This window comes from Pan paniscus, chromosome 4 (assembly GCF_029289425.2).
Source record: "Pan paniscus chromosome 4, NHGRI_mPanPan1-v2.0_pri, whole genome shotgun sequence".
In the NCBI taxonomy this organism is placed as follows: Eukaryota; Metazoa; Chordata; class Mammalia; order Primates; family Hominidae; genus Pan; species Pan paniscus.
This window is the reverse complement of record NC_073253.2, coordinates 164,746,501-164,767,807: the sequence shown is the minus strand read 5'-3', so window position 1 is coordinate 164,767,807 and position 21,307 is coordinate 164,746,501. Positions and strand designations below refer to the sequence as shown.

General features: G+C 36.7%; 1 protein-coding gene across 4 annotated transcripts; it reads right to left on the bottom strand.

Annotated features, from left to right (window-relative positions):
* Positions 1-2,234: 2,234 nt before the first annotated feature.
* Positions 2,235-21,295, bottom strand: SPDL1 (spindle apparatus coiled-coil protein 1). Of its 4 annotated transcripts, none has more exons than XM_003810915.4 (12): positions 21,035-21,295; positions 18,404-18,585; positions 15,752-15,928; positions 13,441-13,635; positions 12,694-12,843; positions 12,496-12,594; positions 12,307-12,417; positions 10,283-10,423; positions 8,425-8,528; positions 7,845-8,032; positions 5,384-5,729; positions 2,235-2,953 (listed from the first exon to the last, which is right to left on the bottom strand). In XM_003810915.4, exons 2-12 carry the CDS (start codon positions 18,560-18,562, stop codon positions 2,806-2,808), a joined length of 1,818 nt encoding a protein of 605 aa, XP_003810963.2. In that variant the 5' UTR covers positions 18,563-18,585; positions 21,035-21,295; the 3' UTR covers positions 2,235-2,805. The 4 variants fall into 4 exon arrangements, with proteins under 4 accessions (XP_003810963.2, XP_008961551.2, XP_024784692.2 ...); XM_008963303.5 differs by having other exon boundaries at positions 20,758-21,177; XM_024928924.4 differs by having other exon boundaries at positions 2,235-5,729; positions 21,035-21,276.
* Positions 21,296-21,307: the final 12 nt, after the last annotated feature.

Sequence of the window (21,307 nt, the reverse complement as noted above, 5' to 3'; positions counted from 1 at the left end):
TTTTAAGTATTTGGTAGAGTTCACTAGTGCAACCATCTGGTCCTGGGCTTTTCTTTTTGAAAGTTTTTTGGATTACTGATTTGATTCCCTCTTTTAAAGCTCTATTGAGATTTTTTATTTCTTCTTGAATAAGTTTTCATAGTTTGATTCTAGGAACTTGACTATGTCATCTAGTATACATAATTTGTAATTGTTTATAGCGTTCTCTCATAACCCCTTTTACTTCTATAAGATTGACAGTATTGTCCCTACTTCCGTTCCTTATTTTAGTAATTTGAGTCTTTTCTCCTTTTTCCTTGATCAGTCTAGCTAAAAGTTTATTAATTTTGATTTTTTCAAAGAACAAACTTTAGGTTCCATAGATTCCATTGTTTTTGTGTTCTCAATTTCATTTGTTTTTGTTCTCATCTCTTATTTTCTTCCTTCTGCTGGCCGTGGATTTAGCTTTTTAGTTTTCTCTTCTTGTTTTAGTTCTTCGAAGTATAAAGTTAGGTTATTAGTTTGAGAGCTTTCTTTTTTTAAATGTAGGCATCTACAAATATAAATTCCCCACTGAGGGCTTTTGCTTTCGCTACACTTAACAAGTTTTGTTATTGTTGTTTTCATTTTCACTCATTTTAAAATATTTTAAAATTCATCTTCAAAATATTTCCCTAGTGATTTCTTCTTTGATTCATCTGCTGTTTAAAGACTGTATTGTTTTATTTCTACATAGTATTTGTGAATTCTCCAGATTTTCTTGTTGTTGATTTTTAATTTCATTCCATTGTACTCAAGATACTTTTTCAACTTTTAAAATTTATTGAGACCAGGTTTGTGGCATAACATTGGTCTGTTTTGCACAATGTTCTGTGTACACTTAAGAAGGTGTATTCTCCTTTGGGTGGAGTATGCTACATATTTCTATTAGGTCTAATTGCTTTATAGTGTTATTCTGAACGTTTCTGTGAGGATGTTTTTGGGTGAGATCAGCATTTAAATCAGTGGACTTAAAGCAGATTGCCTTCTCTAATGTGAATGGGTTTCATCCAATGAATTGAAGTCCTAGATGGAAAGACTCACCTACCCCAGCAAAGGGAAATTCTGATGCAGCCAGCCTTTGAACTTGAACTGCAGTGGCAGTTATCTCCCTGGGTCTTTAGTGTGATGGCTTTCGGACTTGAACTCATCAGCTCTTCCCTTCCCTGATCTCCAGTCTGCTGGCCCACCCTACAAGTTTGGATTTGCCCCCACAACCATGTGAACCAATTCTTGAAAGTAAATCTTTATATACACACACATCCTATTGGTTCTATTTCTCTGGAAAACCCTAATTCTCCTACCTATAGAATATATGAAATTGTTGTAAAACTATAATCATTTAAATGAAAGAGTATTTGGAAAGTTTAGAATTAAATCTATCTATCTATCTATCTATCTATCTATCTATCTATCTATCTATCTATCTATCTATCTATGCAGATGCTCCTTGACCTACAACAGGGTTACAATTCGATATACCCATAAGTTGAAAATATTAAGTCAAAAATGCATTTAATACACCTAACCTAATGAACATTATAGCTCAGCCTAGCCTGCCTCAAATGCGCTCAGAAAACTTACACTGGTTTACTACTGGGCAAAATCATCTAACACAAAGTCTATTTTGTCATGAAGTGTTGAATATCTTATGTGATTTATTGAGTACTGTACTGAAAGTGAGAAACAGAATGGTTATATGGGTACTTGAAGTACAGTTTCTACTGAATGCATACTGTCTTTGTACCACTGAAAAGTCGAAAAATCATTAAGTCAAACCATTGTTATGTCAGAGACCATCTGTATATGTACATATAATTAACCATAAAATTATATATAAAATTATACATAAGGGAATTAAGAATTCCTGAGGTTTCTTTTTTCCCCTTATTTATTTCCCCCACTTTTTTTTGAGACAGGGTCTTGCTGTGTTGCCCAGGCTGGAGTGCAGTAGTATGATCACAGCTCAACTACAGCCTCGACCTCCTTACTGGGCTCAGATGATCCTATCACCTCAGCCTCCGGAGTAGCTGGGACTACAGGTGTGCACCATCATGCCCAGCTAATTTTTTGTATTTTTTTGTAGATATGGGGTTTTGCCATGTAGCCCAGGCTGGTCTCGAATTCCTGGGCTCAAGCGATCCACCCGCCTCAGCCTCCCAAAGTGCTTTTTACTTCCTTTTGATAACATCCTGTTACCTATAGAGAGTAAGAAATTTAAGGATAAATCACTGCAGTTTTATTTAAAATTTTAGACAAAATTTAAATCATGTATATAAATACAAAGATGAACATTGGTTCTTTAAACACTGACAAAATCCTGAAACAATATAATGTATATATTTTTAGCCACATTTCCTATTTTTACAACATAGTTTACAACCTTCCCATTTTTACAACATAGTCTAAAACTAAGTTTATAAAAAAAAGTACATAGGAAAATATGATTGAAGCATTCTCAAATACACGGCTCTGAGGGTAGATTACTTGTTTTTTATCATTTAATCCATATACAATGCAGCAAATAGATACATTAATTATAACATTTTCCTTCAATTAATAGTTTATTCACTGTCATAGAAGCTCCATGAAGGGGCATCACTTAAGAAGCTCTCCAGGTTAGAGTCAAGCAAATTCTGAACACTTGGTCAAAGGCACGTGAAAATGCCAGGTCCTGGCACAATGAGTAAATAACCCAGAAGGTGATATACGTCAGATAAAGACAATCTTAAGCACCATAGTAACTTTTGAGGCAAGTGGTACCGTACTCTTATTAAAGAAAAGTCTTTACTGTTGAGGGCACTGGGTCTCTGGAGTAGATTTAGAAGACACATATAGAATAGGGTGTGATTTCTTACAAGTTTCTTTTTCCAATTTGCTTGCAGTTTCTTTTCCTTCTTTAACTTCTGTTTGAAGCTTTGATTCAGCAGCTAACCTACAGGCATTAAAGCATCCACTCTGAATTCAAATGTGGTTATGAAGGATTGAAGAAACAAACCCCCAGTATAATGGGCCTCCAATAAGGCATGGTATTCAAGGAAAAAAAATATAGTTGACTCTAATACTGTAAGAATATTAAGTCACTGGCTGTCTAAAAGTCTTTTTATATCAATAGGCTCAATTATTGTTATTATTACTTTTTGAGACAGAGTCTCACTCTGTCACCAGGCTGGAGCACAGTGGCATGATCTCGGCTCACTGCAACCTCCGCCTCCCGGGTTCAAGCGATTCTCCTGCCTCAGCCACCGGAGTAGCTGGGACTATAGGTGCACACCCCCACATGCAGCTAATTTTTGTATTTTTAGTAGAGACAGGGTTTCACCACGTTGGTCAGGATGGTCTTGATCTCTTGACCTCGTGATCCACCTGCCTCAGCCTCCCAAAGTGCTGGGATTACAGGTGTGAGGCACCACGCTGGGCCAATTATTTTTTAAGTCTAAAGAATATCTTTAAAAAGTCATGGCAAGGCCTAAATTAAAGAAAATATGACAGGGCACCTATCATGATAAGCACACCTAACACAAAAACTGAAATGTTACAGCAATATTTTAATGTTAACATGACATACAAAAGGCAAGACAAAAATAACATGGAATCTTGGGCTGCATGAATAGATGTCTATTTGTTTCATATTAAAAAATTGAGTTTCAACTAGTAGAATAAAGAAAAGACAAACAGTAGAGAGATTCTTAAAGGCATGTAAAGATTCTTGGTAACAAGAACACCAATTAGTTTTGTAAAGCATGCAATAGTGAAGTTCCCAATAAAAGCCATATTTATTGTTCCAAAATTATCTTAGGATTGTGTATCTAAGTTAAACAGGCAGAAAACAAAGAGTCGGAAACATTTTAAGTTAGCAGATGGACTCACACACACACACACACACAAATGTTTTGTGGTATTTTATTTTTTGTTTAACGAACAAGACAAAAAGTTTCCAACGTGCTACTTGAGTCAATTAGCCACATACATTTGCTTAAGTGATTTTTTATCAAGCAAAAAAAGGCAGAAAAAGGAATGAAGACAATACAGATAGCAAGGCTGGCACTTATCAATTCTGGAAATCCACCTCCAGAAATATACGCTGGTCAAGGATGTTTATACAATGCATCACATATAAACAGGCATAATCTGCTGGATTCATTTCAGAACTCTTTGAAACCATGGGTATGTGGCAGATACTCATTTGAAGTTACTTTTTCCTTAAGAATGGTAAGCTTTTATTTTATGTGACTCAGAGGTTATAATATTCTATAAAAATCCAAGGAGGGAGTAATAAAATTACTATGCCTTATAATAATAGCAGCTAACATTGTTAAAGTGCTTTTACTGTTGAGTATTACATTTAGTAGCACTGAAGACTTGGAGAGAAATCAGATAAAACATATAAGGAAGCCCTTTTACACAGGGCTGTCTTACTCTCTCTACTCAAATGCACATTAGTAAAATGTCTTATTAATCTGTCTCTACTCTCTAAGGTAGCCCTAGTTGCACTTTCAACATCTCATTTCATAGGAGATAATCCAGGCTAGCTATTGGCACATCTTTTTGAATGTCTAGATATTTGTTTTAAATGCCTCTAACAATCCCATTGCATGCAGACATCCTTCATCTTTCTTTTACTTTCTTCAATTTCCTCATTCACTTCTCCTGCTGCGCACATCCAGAACTCGAGCCTCAGCCATTGCTACTTACCTTTCCCTTCCATTCACTTTCTCTTACCTTCTGACCTCAATTATTTTTATTAAGACAAAGCCCTTGGGACATTAATTCCTTCAGACACACATATCTGACACTATTTCTTTTAGTCACAAACTCAATTATGCAGAAACTAGAGGCTTTCAAGTTTTGGAAACAATGAAAATGAGTTAGCTTTGATATGTAAAAATGTCAAAATAAGTATTGAAGCCCATTTTTGAATGCCTAGGATAAGCAATTCAAAAGACATAAAAAATTCACCTAAGTTTCCTAGAAGGCTGAAATTTCTTAGACTACTGGAAAGCCCTTTGAGAAAGTAAGTTAATTTTTCTTTCATGGCCATGCTTGAACCAGGAGAAAAATAATAGTACATTTATTCAAACTGATAAAACATTCAGAGATGTGTTAAACTGTGATATTCCCTTTCATGAAACAGAAACGTGTAACTTTTTAATGTGATTGCCTTATTCAAGAGTCCTTTCCCTTTGCAATCAGTTTAGTCTTTCTTAAAGTTCTGGAAAAGTTGAAGGTAGGTAGATGAAACTGAGGAATTATACTGCATGCAATTGTAAGAAAGTAGATAAAGAAACAGACAGCACAGTTCATGCAGCGAGAGAGGAGAGATGGAGAGGTCTGCTGGCTGCCTGGAGGAAAAGAGGACACTGACCTGGGAGAGTTAGGGGTGTTTCCACTTCTTTCACATAAGGCCTCAGCGTCAGCGGGAACTCCTATGAGTTTCACACATTTCTTTTCCTTCTTCAGCTGCATATCCACAGGCAGATTTTTGTGAGGAGAGAGACTGACTACTGGTGTGTGTATAGAAACTGATTTTTCTAATTGCAAGTTGTTATCTTCTAAACTGTTAGGACAGGACTGTGTCTCCTCTTTCTGAGGCGGTAATCGATAAACTTCTGCCCCGACAGCACTGTTGTTGACACATGCATCTTTAGCGGTGGTTATATCCACAGGGAGCACCTCACGCCTCTTTTTCAGTACAGGCACTTCAACTGTCTCTGAGAATAAAAACGAGTGGGGAAAAGAAAAAATCTAAGAAAACAAAGACACAATCAACACAAGAAGCCAGAACTAGTTATATGTATACCTTTTTCCATTCTTTTAAAATGCAACCATCTCCTCACTGAAATGCATCGTTTGTTTCTACCTTTTATTCTTTATCATGGAATCTATATAAACTATTTTAAAGTTTATTTGGCTATATATTTTTCCTTGGGAATTCAATATTTTGACTTTAGGCATGAATGCTTCACTGTTCTCTCTTGGTGTTTTGAAAAAGGTGGTTCATAAGATCTCAGTGTGGAGATGAAGAGACAGCGGCAGAGTCCAGGTTCGAATCCTAATCCTCGTATGTGACAGCCATGTCTTTGGGGAATTATTTAACCTCTCTGAGCTTCATTTTACCTGTAAAATGGGGATTAAAAGCACCCACTTCACTTGGTATTGTGTATTAGAAGGATTAAATGATAAGAATAGGCCAAACTTTCTGAATATTGGTAATATATGCCTGTTAGCTCTACCTACAAAATATAAGCAGAATCAGACTACTTTTGTGATGGATACTTCCCTAGTCCAATCCTATCATGTCTCATCAAAGACTACTGCAATGCCTTCTATCCTCATGGCCTAATATCATTCTATCTAAACAGGTCATAAACACAGCCACTGAATTAACTGCTCTAATATCTTTTCCCTATGCCCATTATCGATGTGTTTCATTTTCAAAATCAAAATGTTAGTGGAGTCTGAGGAACACTGGTAGCACAAGGGGTTGCTGTTTTTGCTCTACATTGTTGCTTTTAGACCATGATTTCCCCTTTTTCTGGCACTGCTCCTTTGAAACCCACATTATCAGGATTCACTACCCTGCCTCCTGTCTATTTGCTGTGTTCAACAGATGTTTGAAATTCATAATGGATAATTCTTAATCAGGGGAGCCTATTAGAATCATGGAAGGAAGAAAAAGAGTTAAGAGCAAGAGAAGCCTTTTAAAATTGTGTAAAAACCTTCCTATTTTTGGCAACCTCCCCACTATTGTTGAGAATCATAGCAGTTCACTGAGACAATACGAAGAGAGACTGAGGCATGTGCAGAGTGCAGGGACAAAAACTTGTTGAGAATCCTTAACCTAAAACATGGAACACTCTTTTAGGGAAGGGGTGTTGTAGAACCATCACATTCTTAGACTCCTTCACACTTGGCCTTTTGTTTTTGAATTTACATACAGTAAACTTCACTCTCTGTAGTATATAAGATGCAGAGACTGTATGGTTAGGCTACTTTCTAGCTCAGTCACTAGACTTGCTAGATATTCCCTAATATGTTTCACTGTTCTTTCCTTTTCCCCCCCATTTTGGTGGAGAATGGGGTCTTGCTATATTGCCCAAGCAAATCTCAAATTCCTGGGCACAGCTATCCTCCTCCCTCTGCCTCCCTAAGAGCTGGGATTACAGGCACGAGCCACCACGCCTGGCTCACTGTTCTTCCTTAATAAAAGAATTCCCAATATTTAGTTAGGAACATGGCCCCTGAGAATCAAGACTGCATTTCTCAGCCTTTTCTGTCAGCAGGTGAGACTGCATGACTAAATTCTGCTCAACAGGATGGCAGCAGACCAACAAACACAAGAAGCCTGAATCTTGATACCATTGAGTGCTTTCCCAGTCCTGGAAGGCCTCCTCCAGACTTCCATCAGAGGCAGAGATAAAGACCCACCTTTTTAAAGTCTCCATTACTTTAGATTTTCTATAAACAGTCCTACCTCGTATAGCTTCCAAACATCAGCTGCTTCAACATAATTAAACTATTAGGTATGACATAAAATACTGTAATCTTAAAATGGGAAAGTCTCAAATCTCAAGTTTCTACTATACAGTATGATGAATTTAGATATCCAAAAAGGATACATGTTATATTCATGCACACCCACTATCCAGTTCTCCCTGAATTTTCCTACCTATTTTACACAATAAATTTGCTTTATTAACTATAGGTATATAACTACAAATGAGTTTGTAATAGAGTTGCATAAAACTACAGTAAGAAAATAATTTGATATAATTTATCAGGATTACTCGTAATTTAAAAGACAAAAATATATGAGACATATATACCTTCAGGTTCATATTTTAGTTTCAATTCATCTAGTTTAGCTCTCAGTTTCATATTTTCACTTTCTGAAAGCTGGAGGCATCTTTCATTTGCAAAAAGTTTTCGCTCAATATCTAGAGCCCGCTGGCTCTCAAATAATGCTTTCATTCGCTGTATGGACAATTCACCTTTAGTGCTTTCAATTTCTTTGCTATGATAATAAAAAAGGAGAACCAACGAGTATTAAGACAGCATATAATAAGTATAGTGGTATAAATATTTCATCGCATATTTGAATTCTTAGTTAAAAATACATTTTTCTGGGGTTTTTAGTAACAAAGAAACAATAAACAATTTAAATAATCCTTAACAATAGTAGTGTTAAATTTAAAAAATACTCATGCATTCTTGAAAGGAAATGGACAAAGGAGGAAATAGTCTTTCAAATGTATTCACGCATGAATATCTGCACAAAGATATTTTTGTTACCTTTCTTTTCGGAAAATTTCCTTTGGCAATTTCAAAAAAACTTTGTAGTCACTGACACTACTATAGTAAGCAAGTGACATGTCCATCTTTCCATCCACCAACCCAGACACTTACTTTAAGTTATCCAGCTTCATCTGAAGTAAATCTGTATAATAGGTGTTATCTTCCAGAGTACCAGAGTCGACTGAAGGCTTAGATTCCATACTGTCATATAAATTCTTAAAAAAGCAAAAGTTTGTATTACTTAAAATAAATAACAAATAAGGTTAGTGTATGTTTATTAATAATAGCACCATCACTTCCTGAATTTATATCCCTTGGCGTGTACTACGCTAAGAACTACCCATTTAATTTATCTGCCTTCTGAAGTAGGTAAATAATTAACATTCCTCTCTTACAGATAAGGAAACAGGCTCCGAATACAGATGAAAGTAAACCAAGAAGAGAGAACCTGAACCCAAATCTGACTACAAGGCCTAGGCTTCTAGCCTTACCTACATGCTCTGCCTTCTCTCTCCTGGCTTTGAAAATAGAAAAATAAATGCCTGCTGGATTAAATTCTGGCCTTTGTAACAAAACCATAAACTGGAAAAATATGAAAGGAAGATGAGAGCCTTACATTTATATCTGGTGTCCCCCTCTTCTGAGATTCTTCCCCCCACCCCAGGCAAGAATGTAGTGCAAGCTCTTCTGAGACTGATGGAAACTATACATTTCTCTAGTGGGATAAAAAAGGTAAATCTGCTTAAAAACTTGAAACAATTTCAGGTTATAAATAAAATTCCCCTGATTTAAGGCCATAATTTTCAAAGTATAGTTCTGAGCCCACTGATGGAAACATAAGGCTGCCAATTTAACCAAATTTGTAGTTCTTTCAACAGTTTTTATAAGACACAGAAATAAAGTTATGTAAACTTAATTAAGATTTTATGACATACTAACGGCTACAATTTAGAATGCCTAAGAGGTTATTAACATTTACAAAAATTTGTCATTTAAAACTTTAGTTCATTAGGAGGTTAATGAAGATATCAATGTTCCCTATAGTCAATTTATAAAATCTTAAATTGCATGCAATTTTAATAGAAAGCCAACAAGCTTTTTTTGGTGCCAGACAAGATGTTTGTAAATGAAAGCTAACATTCAAAAATAGACAGGAAAACACTGAAAAATAAAAAGTATAGTGAGGAAATAGTCCTACCAGATAAACATACTTAAAAGCCTTTATAATTAATAAAAGTGTGGTACTGACACACAGAGAAGCAGACCAATGGCATAGACAGAAAATTTAGAAACAGACTCAAGTATATATGGAAACTTGATGTATGATAAAGGTGTCAACTCAAATCACTGGGATCAAGATTGATTTTTTAACAAATGACTCTGGGACAACTGCCTACTTATTTAGAAAACATGGGTGAATTCTTACACACACACACACACACAAATGCTTACACAAATACCATTCTCCACTAAAATAAACCAATGTTCCCTGAAGAAATGCTACTCCCAGAAGTGGGCCAGGTGAGCTAGGAAACCCTTGTTGTGCCATAGAGTAAGGAAGTATTCAAGTAAGAGCACCTCGACTATCAAATCTGGGACAATTTGAGTATCAGAGTAAATAAAGCAAGCAATGGATTATAACTCATAGGATAAAATAAGAATCCATGAGGCTATACTGATAGAAATGAATAAGTGAGGAAAAAGATTTTTCGTTTCTGTCCCTTTATTAAAATTCCAACTAATAAATATAGAAGAAGTGATGGAATTACCCATTTAGCAATCATCACAGAATTATGTTTCAGGCAAGAATCACCAATGGATGTTTAAGTATAAGGAGAAACAGCCATTTACTTAGTCTCAAAGTATCTCCCACAAGATATTTATTGATAATTTAAACTTAAAAAACAAACCAAATTTTAAGATATTCAAATCAAAATTTGGATGTGTGTTTTTTAAGTGTTATACATACCTTAAATTTCTCCAGATTTCTAATTTCACCTAAAAGATGTTTTATTTCACCATTCTTCTGCTCCAACATGGCAAGCAACCGTTCCTGCTGCTCAAATTCAGTTTGAGACCCTTTCATCTGTAGCAACGTGGCAATTTGTAACTAGAAAAATAAAATTACCCCCTCTAATAAAATTAAGTGAGAGAAAGATTCTGATAACTACTTTTTTGATACAATTCATAATTTGTACTGTATTACTTTGAACTCATTTTGGAAACTAAATTAGCTATTTCTAATCTAATAATAAATTTTTTTGTAGACATAACATTTGAATACTTATTTTGACTACTTATGAATGATAACTGAAGTCTGTAATGTAATTATTTGCACTTTTGTGAAACATAAAACTGACTTGCATGGCTGTGGTCTGAAAGCACACCACTGAACTGGTAAGTAAGCCTGGCCAAACGCTGCAGACTGCTTATCATAAGCACTCGCTCTTATTAAGGTTCTGATGGGTTTCTCAAAATTTTTAATTAACTTTAATTAAGTGAGGAAAACTAAGCTACTGACAGCCACAAATGTTAGATTCACAAATGACGTGAAAAGCAAAGATAAAAGGCTATCTTAGTATACTGGGGTAATCTTCAATATACCATGTTTTAATTTTTTTAGAGCAGCACTCAACTTACCTAATTATACCTCCCCCACCCAAATCTGGAGTTGCGAAGCTACCAGAGGGAAATTAAGTAGACTCTAAATCTAGCATTTCTTTCTGCCTTTGGAAATTTCTGGAGTTGAAAAGAGTGCCTATTAGTTTAAATATAGTTTTGAGTAAAACAATCAATGATATGAGGTTGCAGATGACTTTTAACATTTTAAAGGATATCCTTTTTGTTCCTGTTTCAGATTGGAGGCTAGGCCCACTTAGCCTAAGACTCAGAATGCTTCTAGTCTCTAAAGATAGTTTGGGACATCATGCAACATTGGTAGATTAAAAGTAACCCCAACAAATACTGTAAGAAAACTAAAGTAAACGTGAGAAAATTTATAAAGAAATACTTCCCAGACAGGGGAGAGTCTCAGGAAATGAGGCAGCACAGTCTGGAAACCCTTAGAAATAAAATTCACAGCTGTTGTTCATTAAACACTCATTTGCCAAGTAGCAGGTTAAGTATTTTACTACACTTTCATTTAACTGTAGGACAATGCTAAGAGGGGGTTCTATCATCTTCACTTAATAGATGACGTACTGATGCTTTGAAAGTTAAAATACTTGTCCAAGGTCACAGAGCTAGCAAGTGACAAAACTATGATTCAAACCCAAATCCACCTAACTCCCAAATTTAATCATTAACCTTTCCCATTTCTTTGGCAAAGCCCATGATTCTGAATAAAAGGAAGGATGCCTTTCCAGATTCCAATTACTACCTCACTAGAGTGAGGCACAATGGATGAGGGATCAGGATTCTAAGGACTGTTACAATACTGAAATCTTTCTAATTTCCACATGTTTTTCTGCTACCTCTTATTTGGCTAGAATGACAACCAACAAAACCCGTAAAATTAAAAGGGTCTATGTGCTTGACTTGAGGAGCTACAAGGAAAGGGAACCCTGAATAATCCAAATTTCACTCCATAATAAGCCTTGGTGAAAGAGCAGAGGAATGGTGAGGCAGCGAGTTTCAGCTGAAGTAGGAACCCTAGGGCTATGCTTGGAAAGACATCAGGCCAAGAATAAGAAATAAATACTTTTCTTTCTTCTACTCCACAAAGAAAGATTTAAGTCAAAGCTAGTGAGTAACCATTAAAACAAACAAACAATAATCATTGCTAAATATACTATTACTAAATATTTATTCCAAGAATTTTAAACTATAAATGAATCTTTTAATTTCAAAATTGATTTTTTGAAATCATGCAGTTCTAGAAACAACTATATAAGTACACTCCTTGCAGAAAAAGCTAGTTTCTTTGATGTATTCATACATGTAATGCTGACACAAAATTTGTTTAATAAACCTTTGATAGTGAAAGTTCTATACCTTCATTCTCTGCATCTGTTCTCTGTTAAATACATTTTGCTTCTTTAGTGACTGATACTTGACTTTCATACTGATAAGCTGACGTTCCATTGCTGCCCTTCGATCTTCTACCTACAAAATATTAACATGCTTAATTGTTCTGGTAGTAAATGAAAATACCAATTTAGTAGTTAGGATACTTATAAGTACCTCTGCAAACAAAGAGTTGCCTTTACTATTGGGATCCAAGGCTTGCTGGAGTGCCTGGTCCAACTGTACCTGAAGATCTTGATTTGCTACACGAGCTTTCTAAATTCAAAAGAAAACAATTTAGGCAACAGAGATTACATTAGCAAGAAAATAAGTTATGATAAATTGGAAAATATGATGTTACTGTAATCATAGTACCTCTAGGGCATTATAGTAAGAAACTGCTTCTTTCTCTCGCTCCTCTTTTTCCTCTTTAAGCCGGTCTACCTGGCGCATTAGGTTAGTAATAAGAAGTTCTAGCTGTTCTTGTCTGTATTGTAGTTCATTCACTTCTTCTTTGAGGGTGGTCTATTTAACAGGAATTGAAAAGGAGGAAATTCTCTTGAATAATCTTTCATTTGGCAGCTGCTCAGTTTATCTCAGTTGTGGTTCACATCCAAAATTAAAACTAAAGAACCAGTCAAAAGTTGTCAGGTACATTCTAAAATAATAGAAATTACTATTACTGTTAAATTTTTCAATAAGGAAACAAATGGCTTTAGAGACTGCCCTTTTTCCTCTATGAATTTCAGGCTTTAATTTTTAATTAACCTTAGCTTTCAATGAAAAAACCAAGTTCACATGCATTTCAACTTCCACTGAGCCAACGTTTTACACTGGGCTCTTATGATAAAATCTGGGATCAGAGTATATGCCTCTAAACTCTTCCAGACGTTTCATTAATCTAAGAGAAAGGCTGCCTTACATAATCATACAGTCTAAAGCTATATTATGAATGAAGTCATCCACCTAAAAAAAAACCCATTTTTTAATTAGTTAGATGCAAGTTAGGTCAAAAAATGTTTCAGCCTTCAAACTAGCTCTTCAGAATTATTACCAAAACATGTAAAAATATGCCAGAAAAAAAAAGAGAAAACCCTGAGAAACACATGCCATAAAAATTACCTTCATACTCTCCATTTCTGTCAGCTCAATTTGAAGAGCCAGCATCTCTGAAGACATGCTTTCCTGCACACGTTCAGACATTACGCGCAGTTCCTCTGATTTACAAGAGAGGAGTTCCTTCTGATGGTCTACTTGGTGCTTCAGCTGCTTTTCACTAAGCCTGGCTTCATCTAATTCCACTTTCAGTTTTTCTATCTAAAGCCAAAAAAAAAAAAAGTCATAAATTGAAAGTTATTTTCTTTCTAAAAACAATCACTGATTGAACTGATTGAACCAAACTTACTGAATGATGATACTATTGGAGTTTCCTATTTGCCCAAGGTTAGGCATCTTTTAACAGATAGTGACACACCTTGTTTAATAAACATAGAAATAATCCATGAGTAATCGGGGTGGGTCTGGATGCCTCAGAAGCAATCTGGAGGCACTATGATGCGGACCACTTGGCTACTGTGTGAAGAATGACTGGCATGAAGAGAAACAATGGAAGCAAGCAACCTGGTCAGAAGGCTACAGCAGTAGTCCAGGAAAGAGATGATGAAGGTCTGGATTGGAGTGGCAGTAGCATCATAGATGTTTTGTAGGTCAAGTTCTTAGAACTTGATGAATTAAATGTGAAAAATAAGAGAAGAAAAGGTATTTAAAAAAATCCAAATTTTGGCATAAGTGATTTGAGAAAATCAGTAAAACAAAATATTTCACTAACGTACTCTTTGCTCCACCAAAAAAAAAAAAGCCATCTCTATAATTAGCCTTACCTCAGTCCCTGAATACTCCCTTTATTACTCTTTTTTGTTTAGGTGATGAAAACTATTGCAAAAATAAAAATAACAACCAGAGGGGGAAAAAAGCACATTATCAGTCATTAGGGCCTCAAATCCGACTAGTTTCAGACAAGCTGGATGATATTACCTGTCAGAGTGCTATGCAAGATGATTATATATTACACAAAAAGGTATATTTAGATAGCTATGTTTGTTTTAGTGTATACTGGGAAAAAATAAGCAAGCTTAAATATGTAATTTTGGCCAGGCGCAGTGGCTCAGGCCTGTAATCCCAGCACTTTGCGAGGCCGAAGTGGGCGGATCACGAGGTCAGGAGTTAGAGACCAGCCTGACCAACATGGTGAAACCCTGTCTCTATTAAAATACAAAAATTAGCTGGGCGTGGTGGCGCACACCTGTAATCCCAGCCATTTAGGAGCCTGAGGCAGGAGAATCGTTTGAACCCGGGAGGCAGAGGTTGCAGGTGAGCCGAGATCATGCCACTGCACTCCAGCCTGGGCGACAGTGTGAGACTCTGCCTCAAAAAAAAAAAAAAAAAAAAAAAAAGTACTTTCATTGATGTTTCTTAAAATCAGTAAACATTTAAAGAGAGTCAATGAGAAATTAAGTAATAGTATAGGTGGTATACAGAAAAAGAAAAATCTTAGAGGCTGCTATACAAGAAGCTGAAAATTGGGTAACAGACTTCTGAGAAAGGAGGACAAAAGTCAGGCAAGTTTTGGTAGACAGTGTCTGGAAAAGTCAGAGTATAGACTATACACAAAGCAGATCCATGATAAAAAGTTCTGGATTCCTCAGAAGCAACCTGAAAGCACTGGCTAGCTAGGAAAAGGGAAAACCACTGACCAATCATTTATCTTGCATTTATGTTTGAAATGGAGCCAGTGTAACATGCTGTTAGACTATGTAGTGATTCAGTAACACAGCCTTTGGAGTCAGACAGCCTCAGTTCAAACCTAGATGGAGAATTTCTAGTTCTTGAATTGTGTCCAATTTACTCAGTCTGTCTAAACACTGGCTCTTTCATCTGGTATATGGAAATAATAATGGTACCTTTCCACAATATTATTGTAAGAACTGGAGCACATGTATTAGTTTATCCTCAGTAAACAAACTATAAAGTGTCATTTGTAATGCACATTAACTAGTAAGAAACTACTGGTCTGTTTTACAGAATTACAAAGCATACCACTGACGGCAGGGAAGGCTAGGAGACCAGGCTTTCTGCAAGGGGCTGCTGTACCCACTATCAGCAAGGAGGCCATGCTAGTCACTAAACTAAACCTTCACAAATATCCAGCAACCAAAATTAAATAATCGTACTTAATTAATAGGATATAATTTATACAAGTCCCTTAGACAAACTCTTGTATCTCAGTGTTCCCACCCCCAATATTAAGATAATGAAGACTTAGATCTTGGCTATTTTGCAAAGCTGACACTTAAGAAAATCTTTATCATCTAAAGTTTACAGATGGCTGCATAAATATGGAATATTTTGTGCTGAAATACGCAGATATCCCAACCTTAGTTTTTAGTTCATTCACTTCCTGTCCATGGCTTCTGCTTAACTGTTCTTCCAATTTCTCCAGGTGCATTTTTTGTTGTTGTTTAATAGCTTCACATTCGCAGCTCAAACTTTCTAACATTCGACTCTTGAGTTCAACTTCTCTTTGAAGGGTATATTTTTCTTGTTCATAACTCTGAAAACAGATTCAATTACAATTCAATTACATAAAAATAGCCTAAAGCCATTACATACAATCAGTTTTCAACTTCAATTGTTTCATTCTTATTTCAAGCATTTGCTGCTTTCCAAATAACGAAGACATGTTAAACCTGGAATAACTTTGTAGTTAATCAGTCTTAATAAACCCCTGAGGTGTATTTCGAAACTATGTTAAACCCATGCAAGGGATACCTTACTGCTTCTGTGCCTTGTCAAGGAAGTAAAATGTGCTCCATCGTATGTCAACACGTCTAGTCAAGTAATCTCTGCTAACAACAAAAAAAGATTTAACAGCACTTAAGCTTTCCTCATGAGAATTAGTAGTTTGATAATGAGATGCTCTACTTGTAGCTCTGAACACAATGTAGTAGTAATAATAGTTGAAAAAAAAGAAATACTGAATTAGCCTTTACTTTCAGAATGTAGTCATCTGAGAAATGTTCACAAAAGGTCTATCAGAATGAATGCAGAGCTGAGACAAAAGGAGTAATTAAAAGGGCTTTTGCTTACTCACAGGGAAGTTTAGACATTAAAAATGTTACAAGTATGAACTCCTTTGAGAGGCTTTAAAAAATGATAAAATATTCCCCTCAAAAACCATTTTATTTTAAAGGAAGACAAAGAGTATTAACTGTTAAACACTGAAATTTGACAAGTTATGACTCAAAATGATTAAGTATAACCGTTTTATTTTCTATTAGTGATATTTGTAATCTTTACTTTGCCTTTATGACTTTGCACTCAGTTCTTGGTTTACAACAGTACTATGTAGAAACACAAAGGTTGCCATCACTAGTTATTTTTACCTGCTACAGATATTTTTTACCTGCCATATTTACAATGTTGAGATTCAAGTTTAAATATGTTACTGAGCATTTGCTAAATTACCCAGATTTATTCATTCATTCTTTTAAGAAATAATCATGTGGCAGGCATTCAGGATAGTGAGCAAGGCATACAAAATTCCCTCTCTCATGGAGTTTATAATCTAGAGATAATTAGCAATGCAGATAATTAAGAGTGGAATCAGGGCCGGGCACAACGGCTCATGCCTGTAATCCCAGCACTTTGGCAGGCAGATTACTTGAAGCCAGGAGTTCAAGACCAGCCTGGCCAACATGGTGAAACCCCATCTCTACTAAAAACACAAAAATTAGCCGGATGTGGTGGCACACATCTGTAACCCCGAGCTACTCGGAAGGCTGAGGCAGGAGAATCTCTTGAACCCAGGAGGTGGAGGATGCAGTGAGCCAAGATTGCGCCACTGCACTCCAGCCTGGGCGACAGAGTGAGACCCTGTTTCAAAAAAAGAAAAAAAAAGAAAAAAAAAGTGAATCAGGGCAACTTTACATTACATAGTAAGGGTTGACCTCTCTACTGAAGTGACATTTAAATGAAAGCTGAAATCTGAGGACTCAACCCAAGAGCAGTGAGGGGTAAACAACTCAAAAAAAAAAAAAAAAAGGCAATAGCTGGTGTAAAGCCCATAAGGGAGGACCAGTATAGTCAAGAACAAGGCAAAGCAGTTTGAGGTGAGGTCAGAAGCTTGGCAGGGGTCAGGTCACATAGGGATCTACAAACCCAAGGATGGAGCTCAGATTTTGTTGTAAATAAAATCAGAAGCTGTTGTATGGTTTTTAGCAGGGCTGTGGCATGACCTTTGGTGTGTTATTCCACGACCACTTAGACGCTGAGTGAAGAATGAATGGCATGAATGGCAACAATGGAAGCAGGCAACCCGGCCAGAAGGCTACAGTACTTGTCTAGGAGCGATGATGGTGATCTGGACTACAGTGCCAATAGCAAAGATACATGCTTTGTAGTCTAGTTCTTAGAACTTATTAATGAGTGAAATGTGAGAAATAAAGGGAAGATATTGACTAAAAGTTCTAGATTTTTGGTATATGAAGAAACCAAAAATATACCAAAAATCTTTGGTATATAAAGATTTTTGGTGTTCAAGAAACTGAATGCTATTATATTTACTAAATAAGCTAAAAAAAATCGTAAAAGAATATTTGGTTAATGGACAGGGAATCCACTCTTCTGTCTGTGGTAAGTTTGAGAAGTCTATTAGTGGGCAGTTGAACACAAACCTAGATTTCAGAGGGGGAACTAAGGGCTTGGTGTAGTGTCATGGGGCACTTAGATGTTTAGAGGTCTAAAACAAGTGAGGTCTTCTAGGAAGTGTGCAGACAAAGCAAAATCTGGTAGTAAATGTGGCAAAGAGAGTAATGATAACTTGATCTTTCAAACTCTGAATACACTAGGGTGGAAAGAATAACAGGAATTCATTTAGTTCATTCTTTTTTAACAGGGACGGGGCAGGGCGGAAACTAGATCTAAAATCTTCAGAAAAGAATAAACTACTACTACTATTAATTGCTAAACAGGACAAATCTTCAATAGCTAAGCACACTCTTGCAGACAGAGGAGTCCAGAGTCCTACCTCAGTCATGGTCATCATTTCATTACGACATTTATCCAATTGATTCTGTAATTCATTTTGACTCTCTACTAGTTGTAAACCATACTGTGCAGCTTTTAGTCGCTCTTCTTCAGCCTCTTTGAGCCTGCATCGAAGATTTGTGATTATATCTGCCTCCATGTTCTTTTCTTTTTTTTAGCCAACTGTAAATAGAGGAAATAAAACTACTTAAGCTTATACAAAAAACTCCATGCAATAATATCAATAACAGAAGAAACATATCTACTCAATACTACTGTCGTATAAAAACATTAAAATTTTCTTCCTGACTAATAAGTAGTCAAATTTGCATTCTTGTTCCAAGAGCAAGAACTGTTCTGACAATTCTGTTACGGATTTGGGATAAAAAATTAAAGAGTGGAATAGAATACATTTAATTTTGCTTCTAAACAGTTCACCATCAGAAAACTGTTCAGTTGTTGTATGCTAAGCTTCCAATATGTTTGGAGTCACGTACATGACTCCCGTTATATTTCTGCTGGACAGCACTGCCCCAGCCGTGTGTCAGATTCTACCCTAATTGCTTTTCATTCGTTATCTCATTTAATCCTTTCAGTAACCGATTAGGTGGGTGTTATTGTGCTTGTTTTTATAGATGATTAAACAAGAAATTAAATAACTTGTCCAAGTTCATGCAGCCAGTGAGTAGTGGAGGCGGGGTAAGAACTCAGGCAGTTTGATTCCCAGAGTTTCCTGTGTCCCAAATGCTTTGTGTGTGCTATATTTTTGAGAAGCAGGACAGGAAAAATAGAAGCATGGATATTTCATTTAAAGCAAAGTATATGAGTTTAGATGCTGATAAGCAGGTATAGTGGTGGAAGTCTGTGTAAGTAACCTTTTAACTGCTTCAATTTATCAATGAATTAGGAAGCAAGGTCTTTAACTGAGAATGAAGACAAGGGAAGAGATACAGGGTTTTAAGAGAGAAAAAAAAGGTGTTCTAGGTAATCCCAGCTTGGCAGTCACTGCTCTAAAATGCAAGACCTTTTCAAAGCCTGTACATGATAGGACCAGCCAACTAAATGTTGTACTGTTCACAATAACTTACATTCGTTGAGGATTTACCATTTGCCATGCTAAGTGCTTCAAATATATTATCTCATCTAATTATCTTGATGAGCTTGAGTTAAGTAAATACTGTCATCTCAACTACCAAAATAAAAATAGGGTTAAGCTCAAGACATTCCAGCCAGGCATATCCAGAGAAGCCAAAAAAAATTTGCTCTAGTTTATTCAAAAAATTTGCTGGAATTCTTATTGTGTGAGACATTCTGCTAGTGTTGACAACACAATGGCAACCTAAAACAATATTCCTGTCTTCTTGAATCCTACAGTCTATTAGTAAAAGACATTAAATCAAGTAATTGAACTATCAAGTTACAAGTATGATAAGTGCAAGAGAGACAGATGTATGTATGCTACCTGAGCCTGTAACAAGAGGGAGCTGTCCTAATCTGGGGGACAGCGCGTAGAAGGGAACATGGACAAAAAAATTTTCCAGAGGAAGTAACTTTTCAGCAGAGGTCTAATGGATGAGAAAGAGTTAACCTATCAATCTACAAAGAGAGCCGTGGTTGATTAAAAACTACTAATGTGTGACAGACATTGTGCTTGGTGCTTTATACACATTCTTATTCAATCTTCTCAACAACTTCAAGAGGTTGAAGGTATTTCCCTCATTTTACACATGCAAGCTGAGGCATGGAAAGTTTTAGGTAACTTGCTTAGGGTTACCCGCAAGTTAAGACGCGAAGTGTGATGGGAACTAGAATCTACCTAGAAACTCTGGTGCTGCAACCATTTTTCCTGTCCTGCTTCTCAAAAATATAGCACACACAAAGCATTTGGGACACAGGAAACTCTGGGAATCAAACTACCTGAGTTCTTACCCCGCCTCCACTACTCACTGGCTGCATGAACTTGGACAAGTTATTTAATTTCTTGTTTAATCATCTATAAAAACAAGCACAATAACACCCACCTAATCGGTTACTGAAAGGATTAAATGAGATAACGAATGAAAAGCAATTAGGGTAGAATCTGACACACGGCTGGGGCAGTGCTGTCCAGCAGAAATATAACGGGAGTCATGTACGTGATTTTAAATGTTCTAGGAGCCATCATGTTTTAAAAAGTAAACAAAGATGAAAAATTAATTTACATACTTAAACAAATACACTCAAAACATTATCATTTCAACATGTAATCATTATAAAAATTATTAATGAGATATTACTCCTTATGCGCTATCTCTGAAACCCAGTGTGTATCTCCCATCTGCACCATTTCTCAGTTCGGGCTAGAGGCTACCGTACCGCACAGCGCAGATCCAGTGGCGGTTATCATTTTGAGGACCCGGCAACCGACCCAGCCTTCCATGTTTGTCCAGAATCCCTGAGGGCGGCGAGGCGGTCCCACGGAAGATAAGACCGGCTCGGAACCCAGTGTATAAGACCCCAGGGTTCCGGGGAAGGAGATGTTTCAGCTAAAGGCCTCGGCCAAGACCCCGGCCCCTAGCTTTCTTTAGGGCCTGTTCGACTCTCTCCACTGCCGCTCTCCACACCCACCTCCCACCAGGCCCCTTGCCCCTACCTCTCACGCTGGTCCCCTGCTGCCGCAGCCAGCGGCTCCTAATGGGAGCTCAGGTCGTCCACATTGAGGACGCCAACTCCACAGTCACCACCCATTCACTCGGCTAGCTCTCGAGTAAGCGCCTGGGCTTTTTGAATGCAGTTCCCGCGAGAAGTCCCACGTCTCACGAGACGTCCGCCCAAGCCGCGCGTAAAGGAAAAACTAAGAGAAACGCCCAATGGAGCGCCCGCCCCCTCCTACAGGTACTGCGCATGTGCAAGTGGCGCGCCGTGG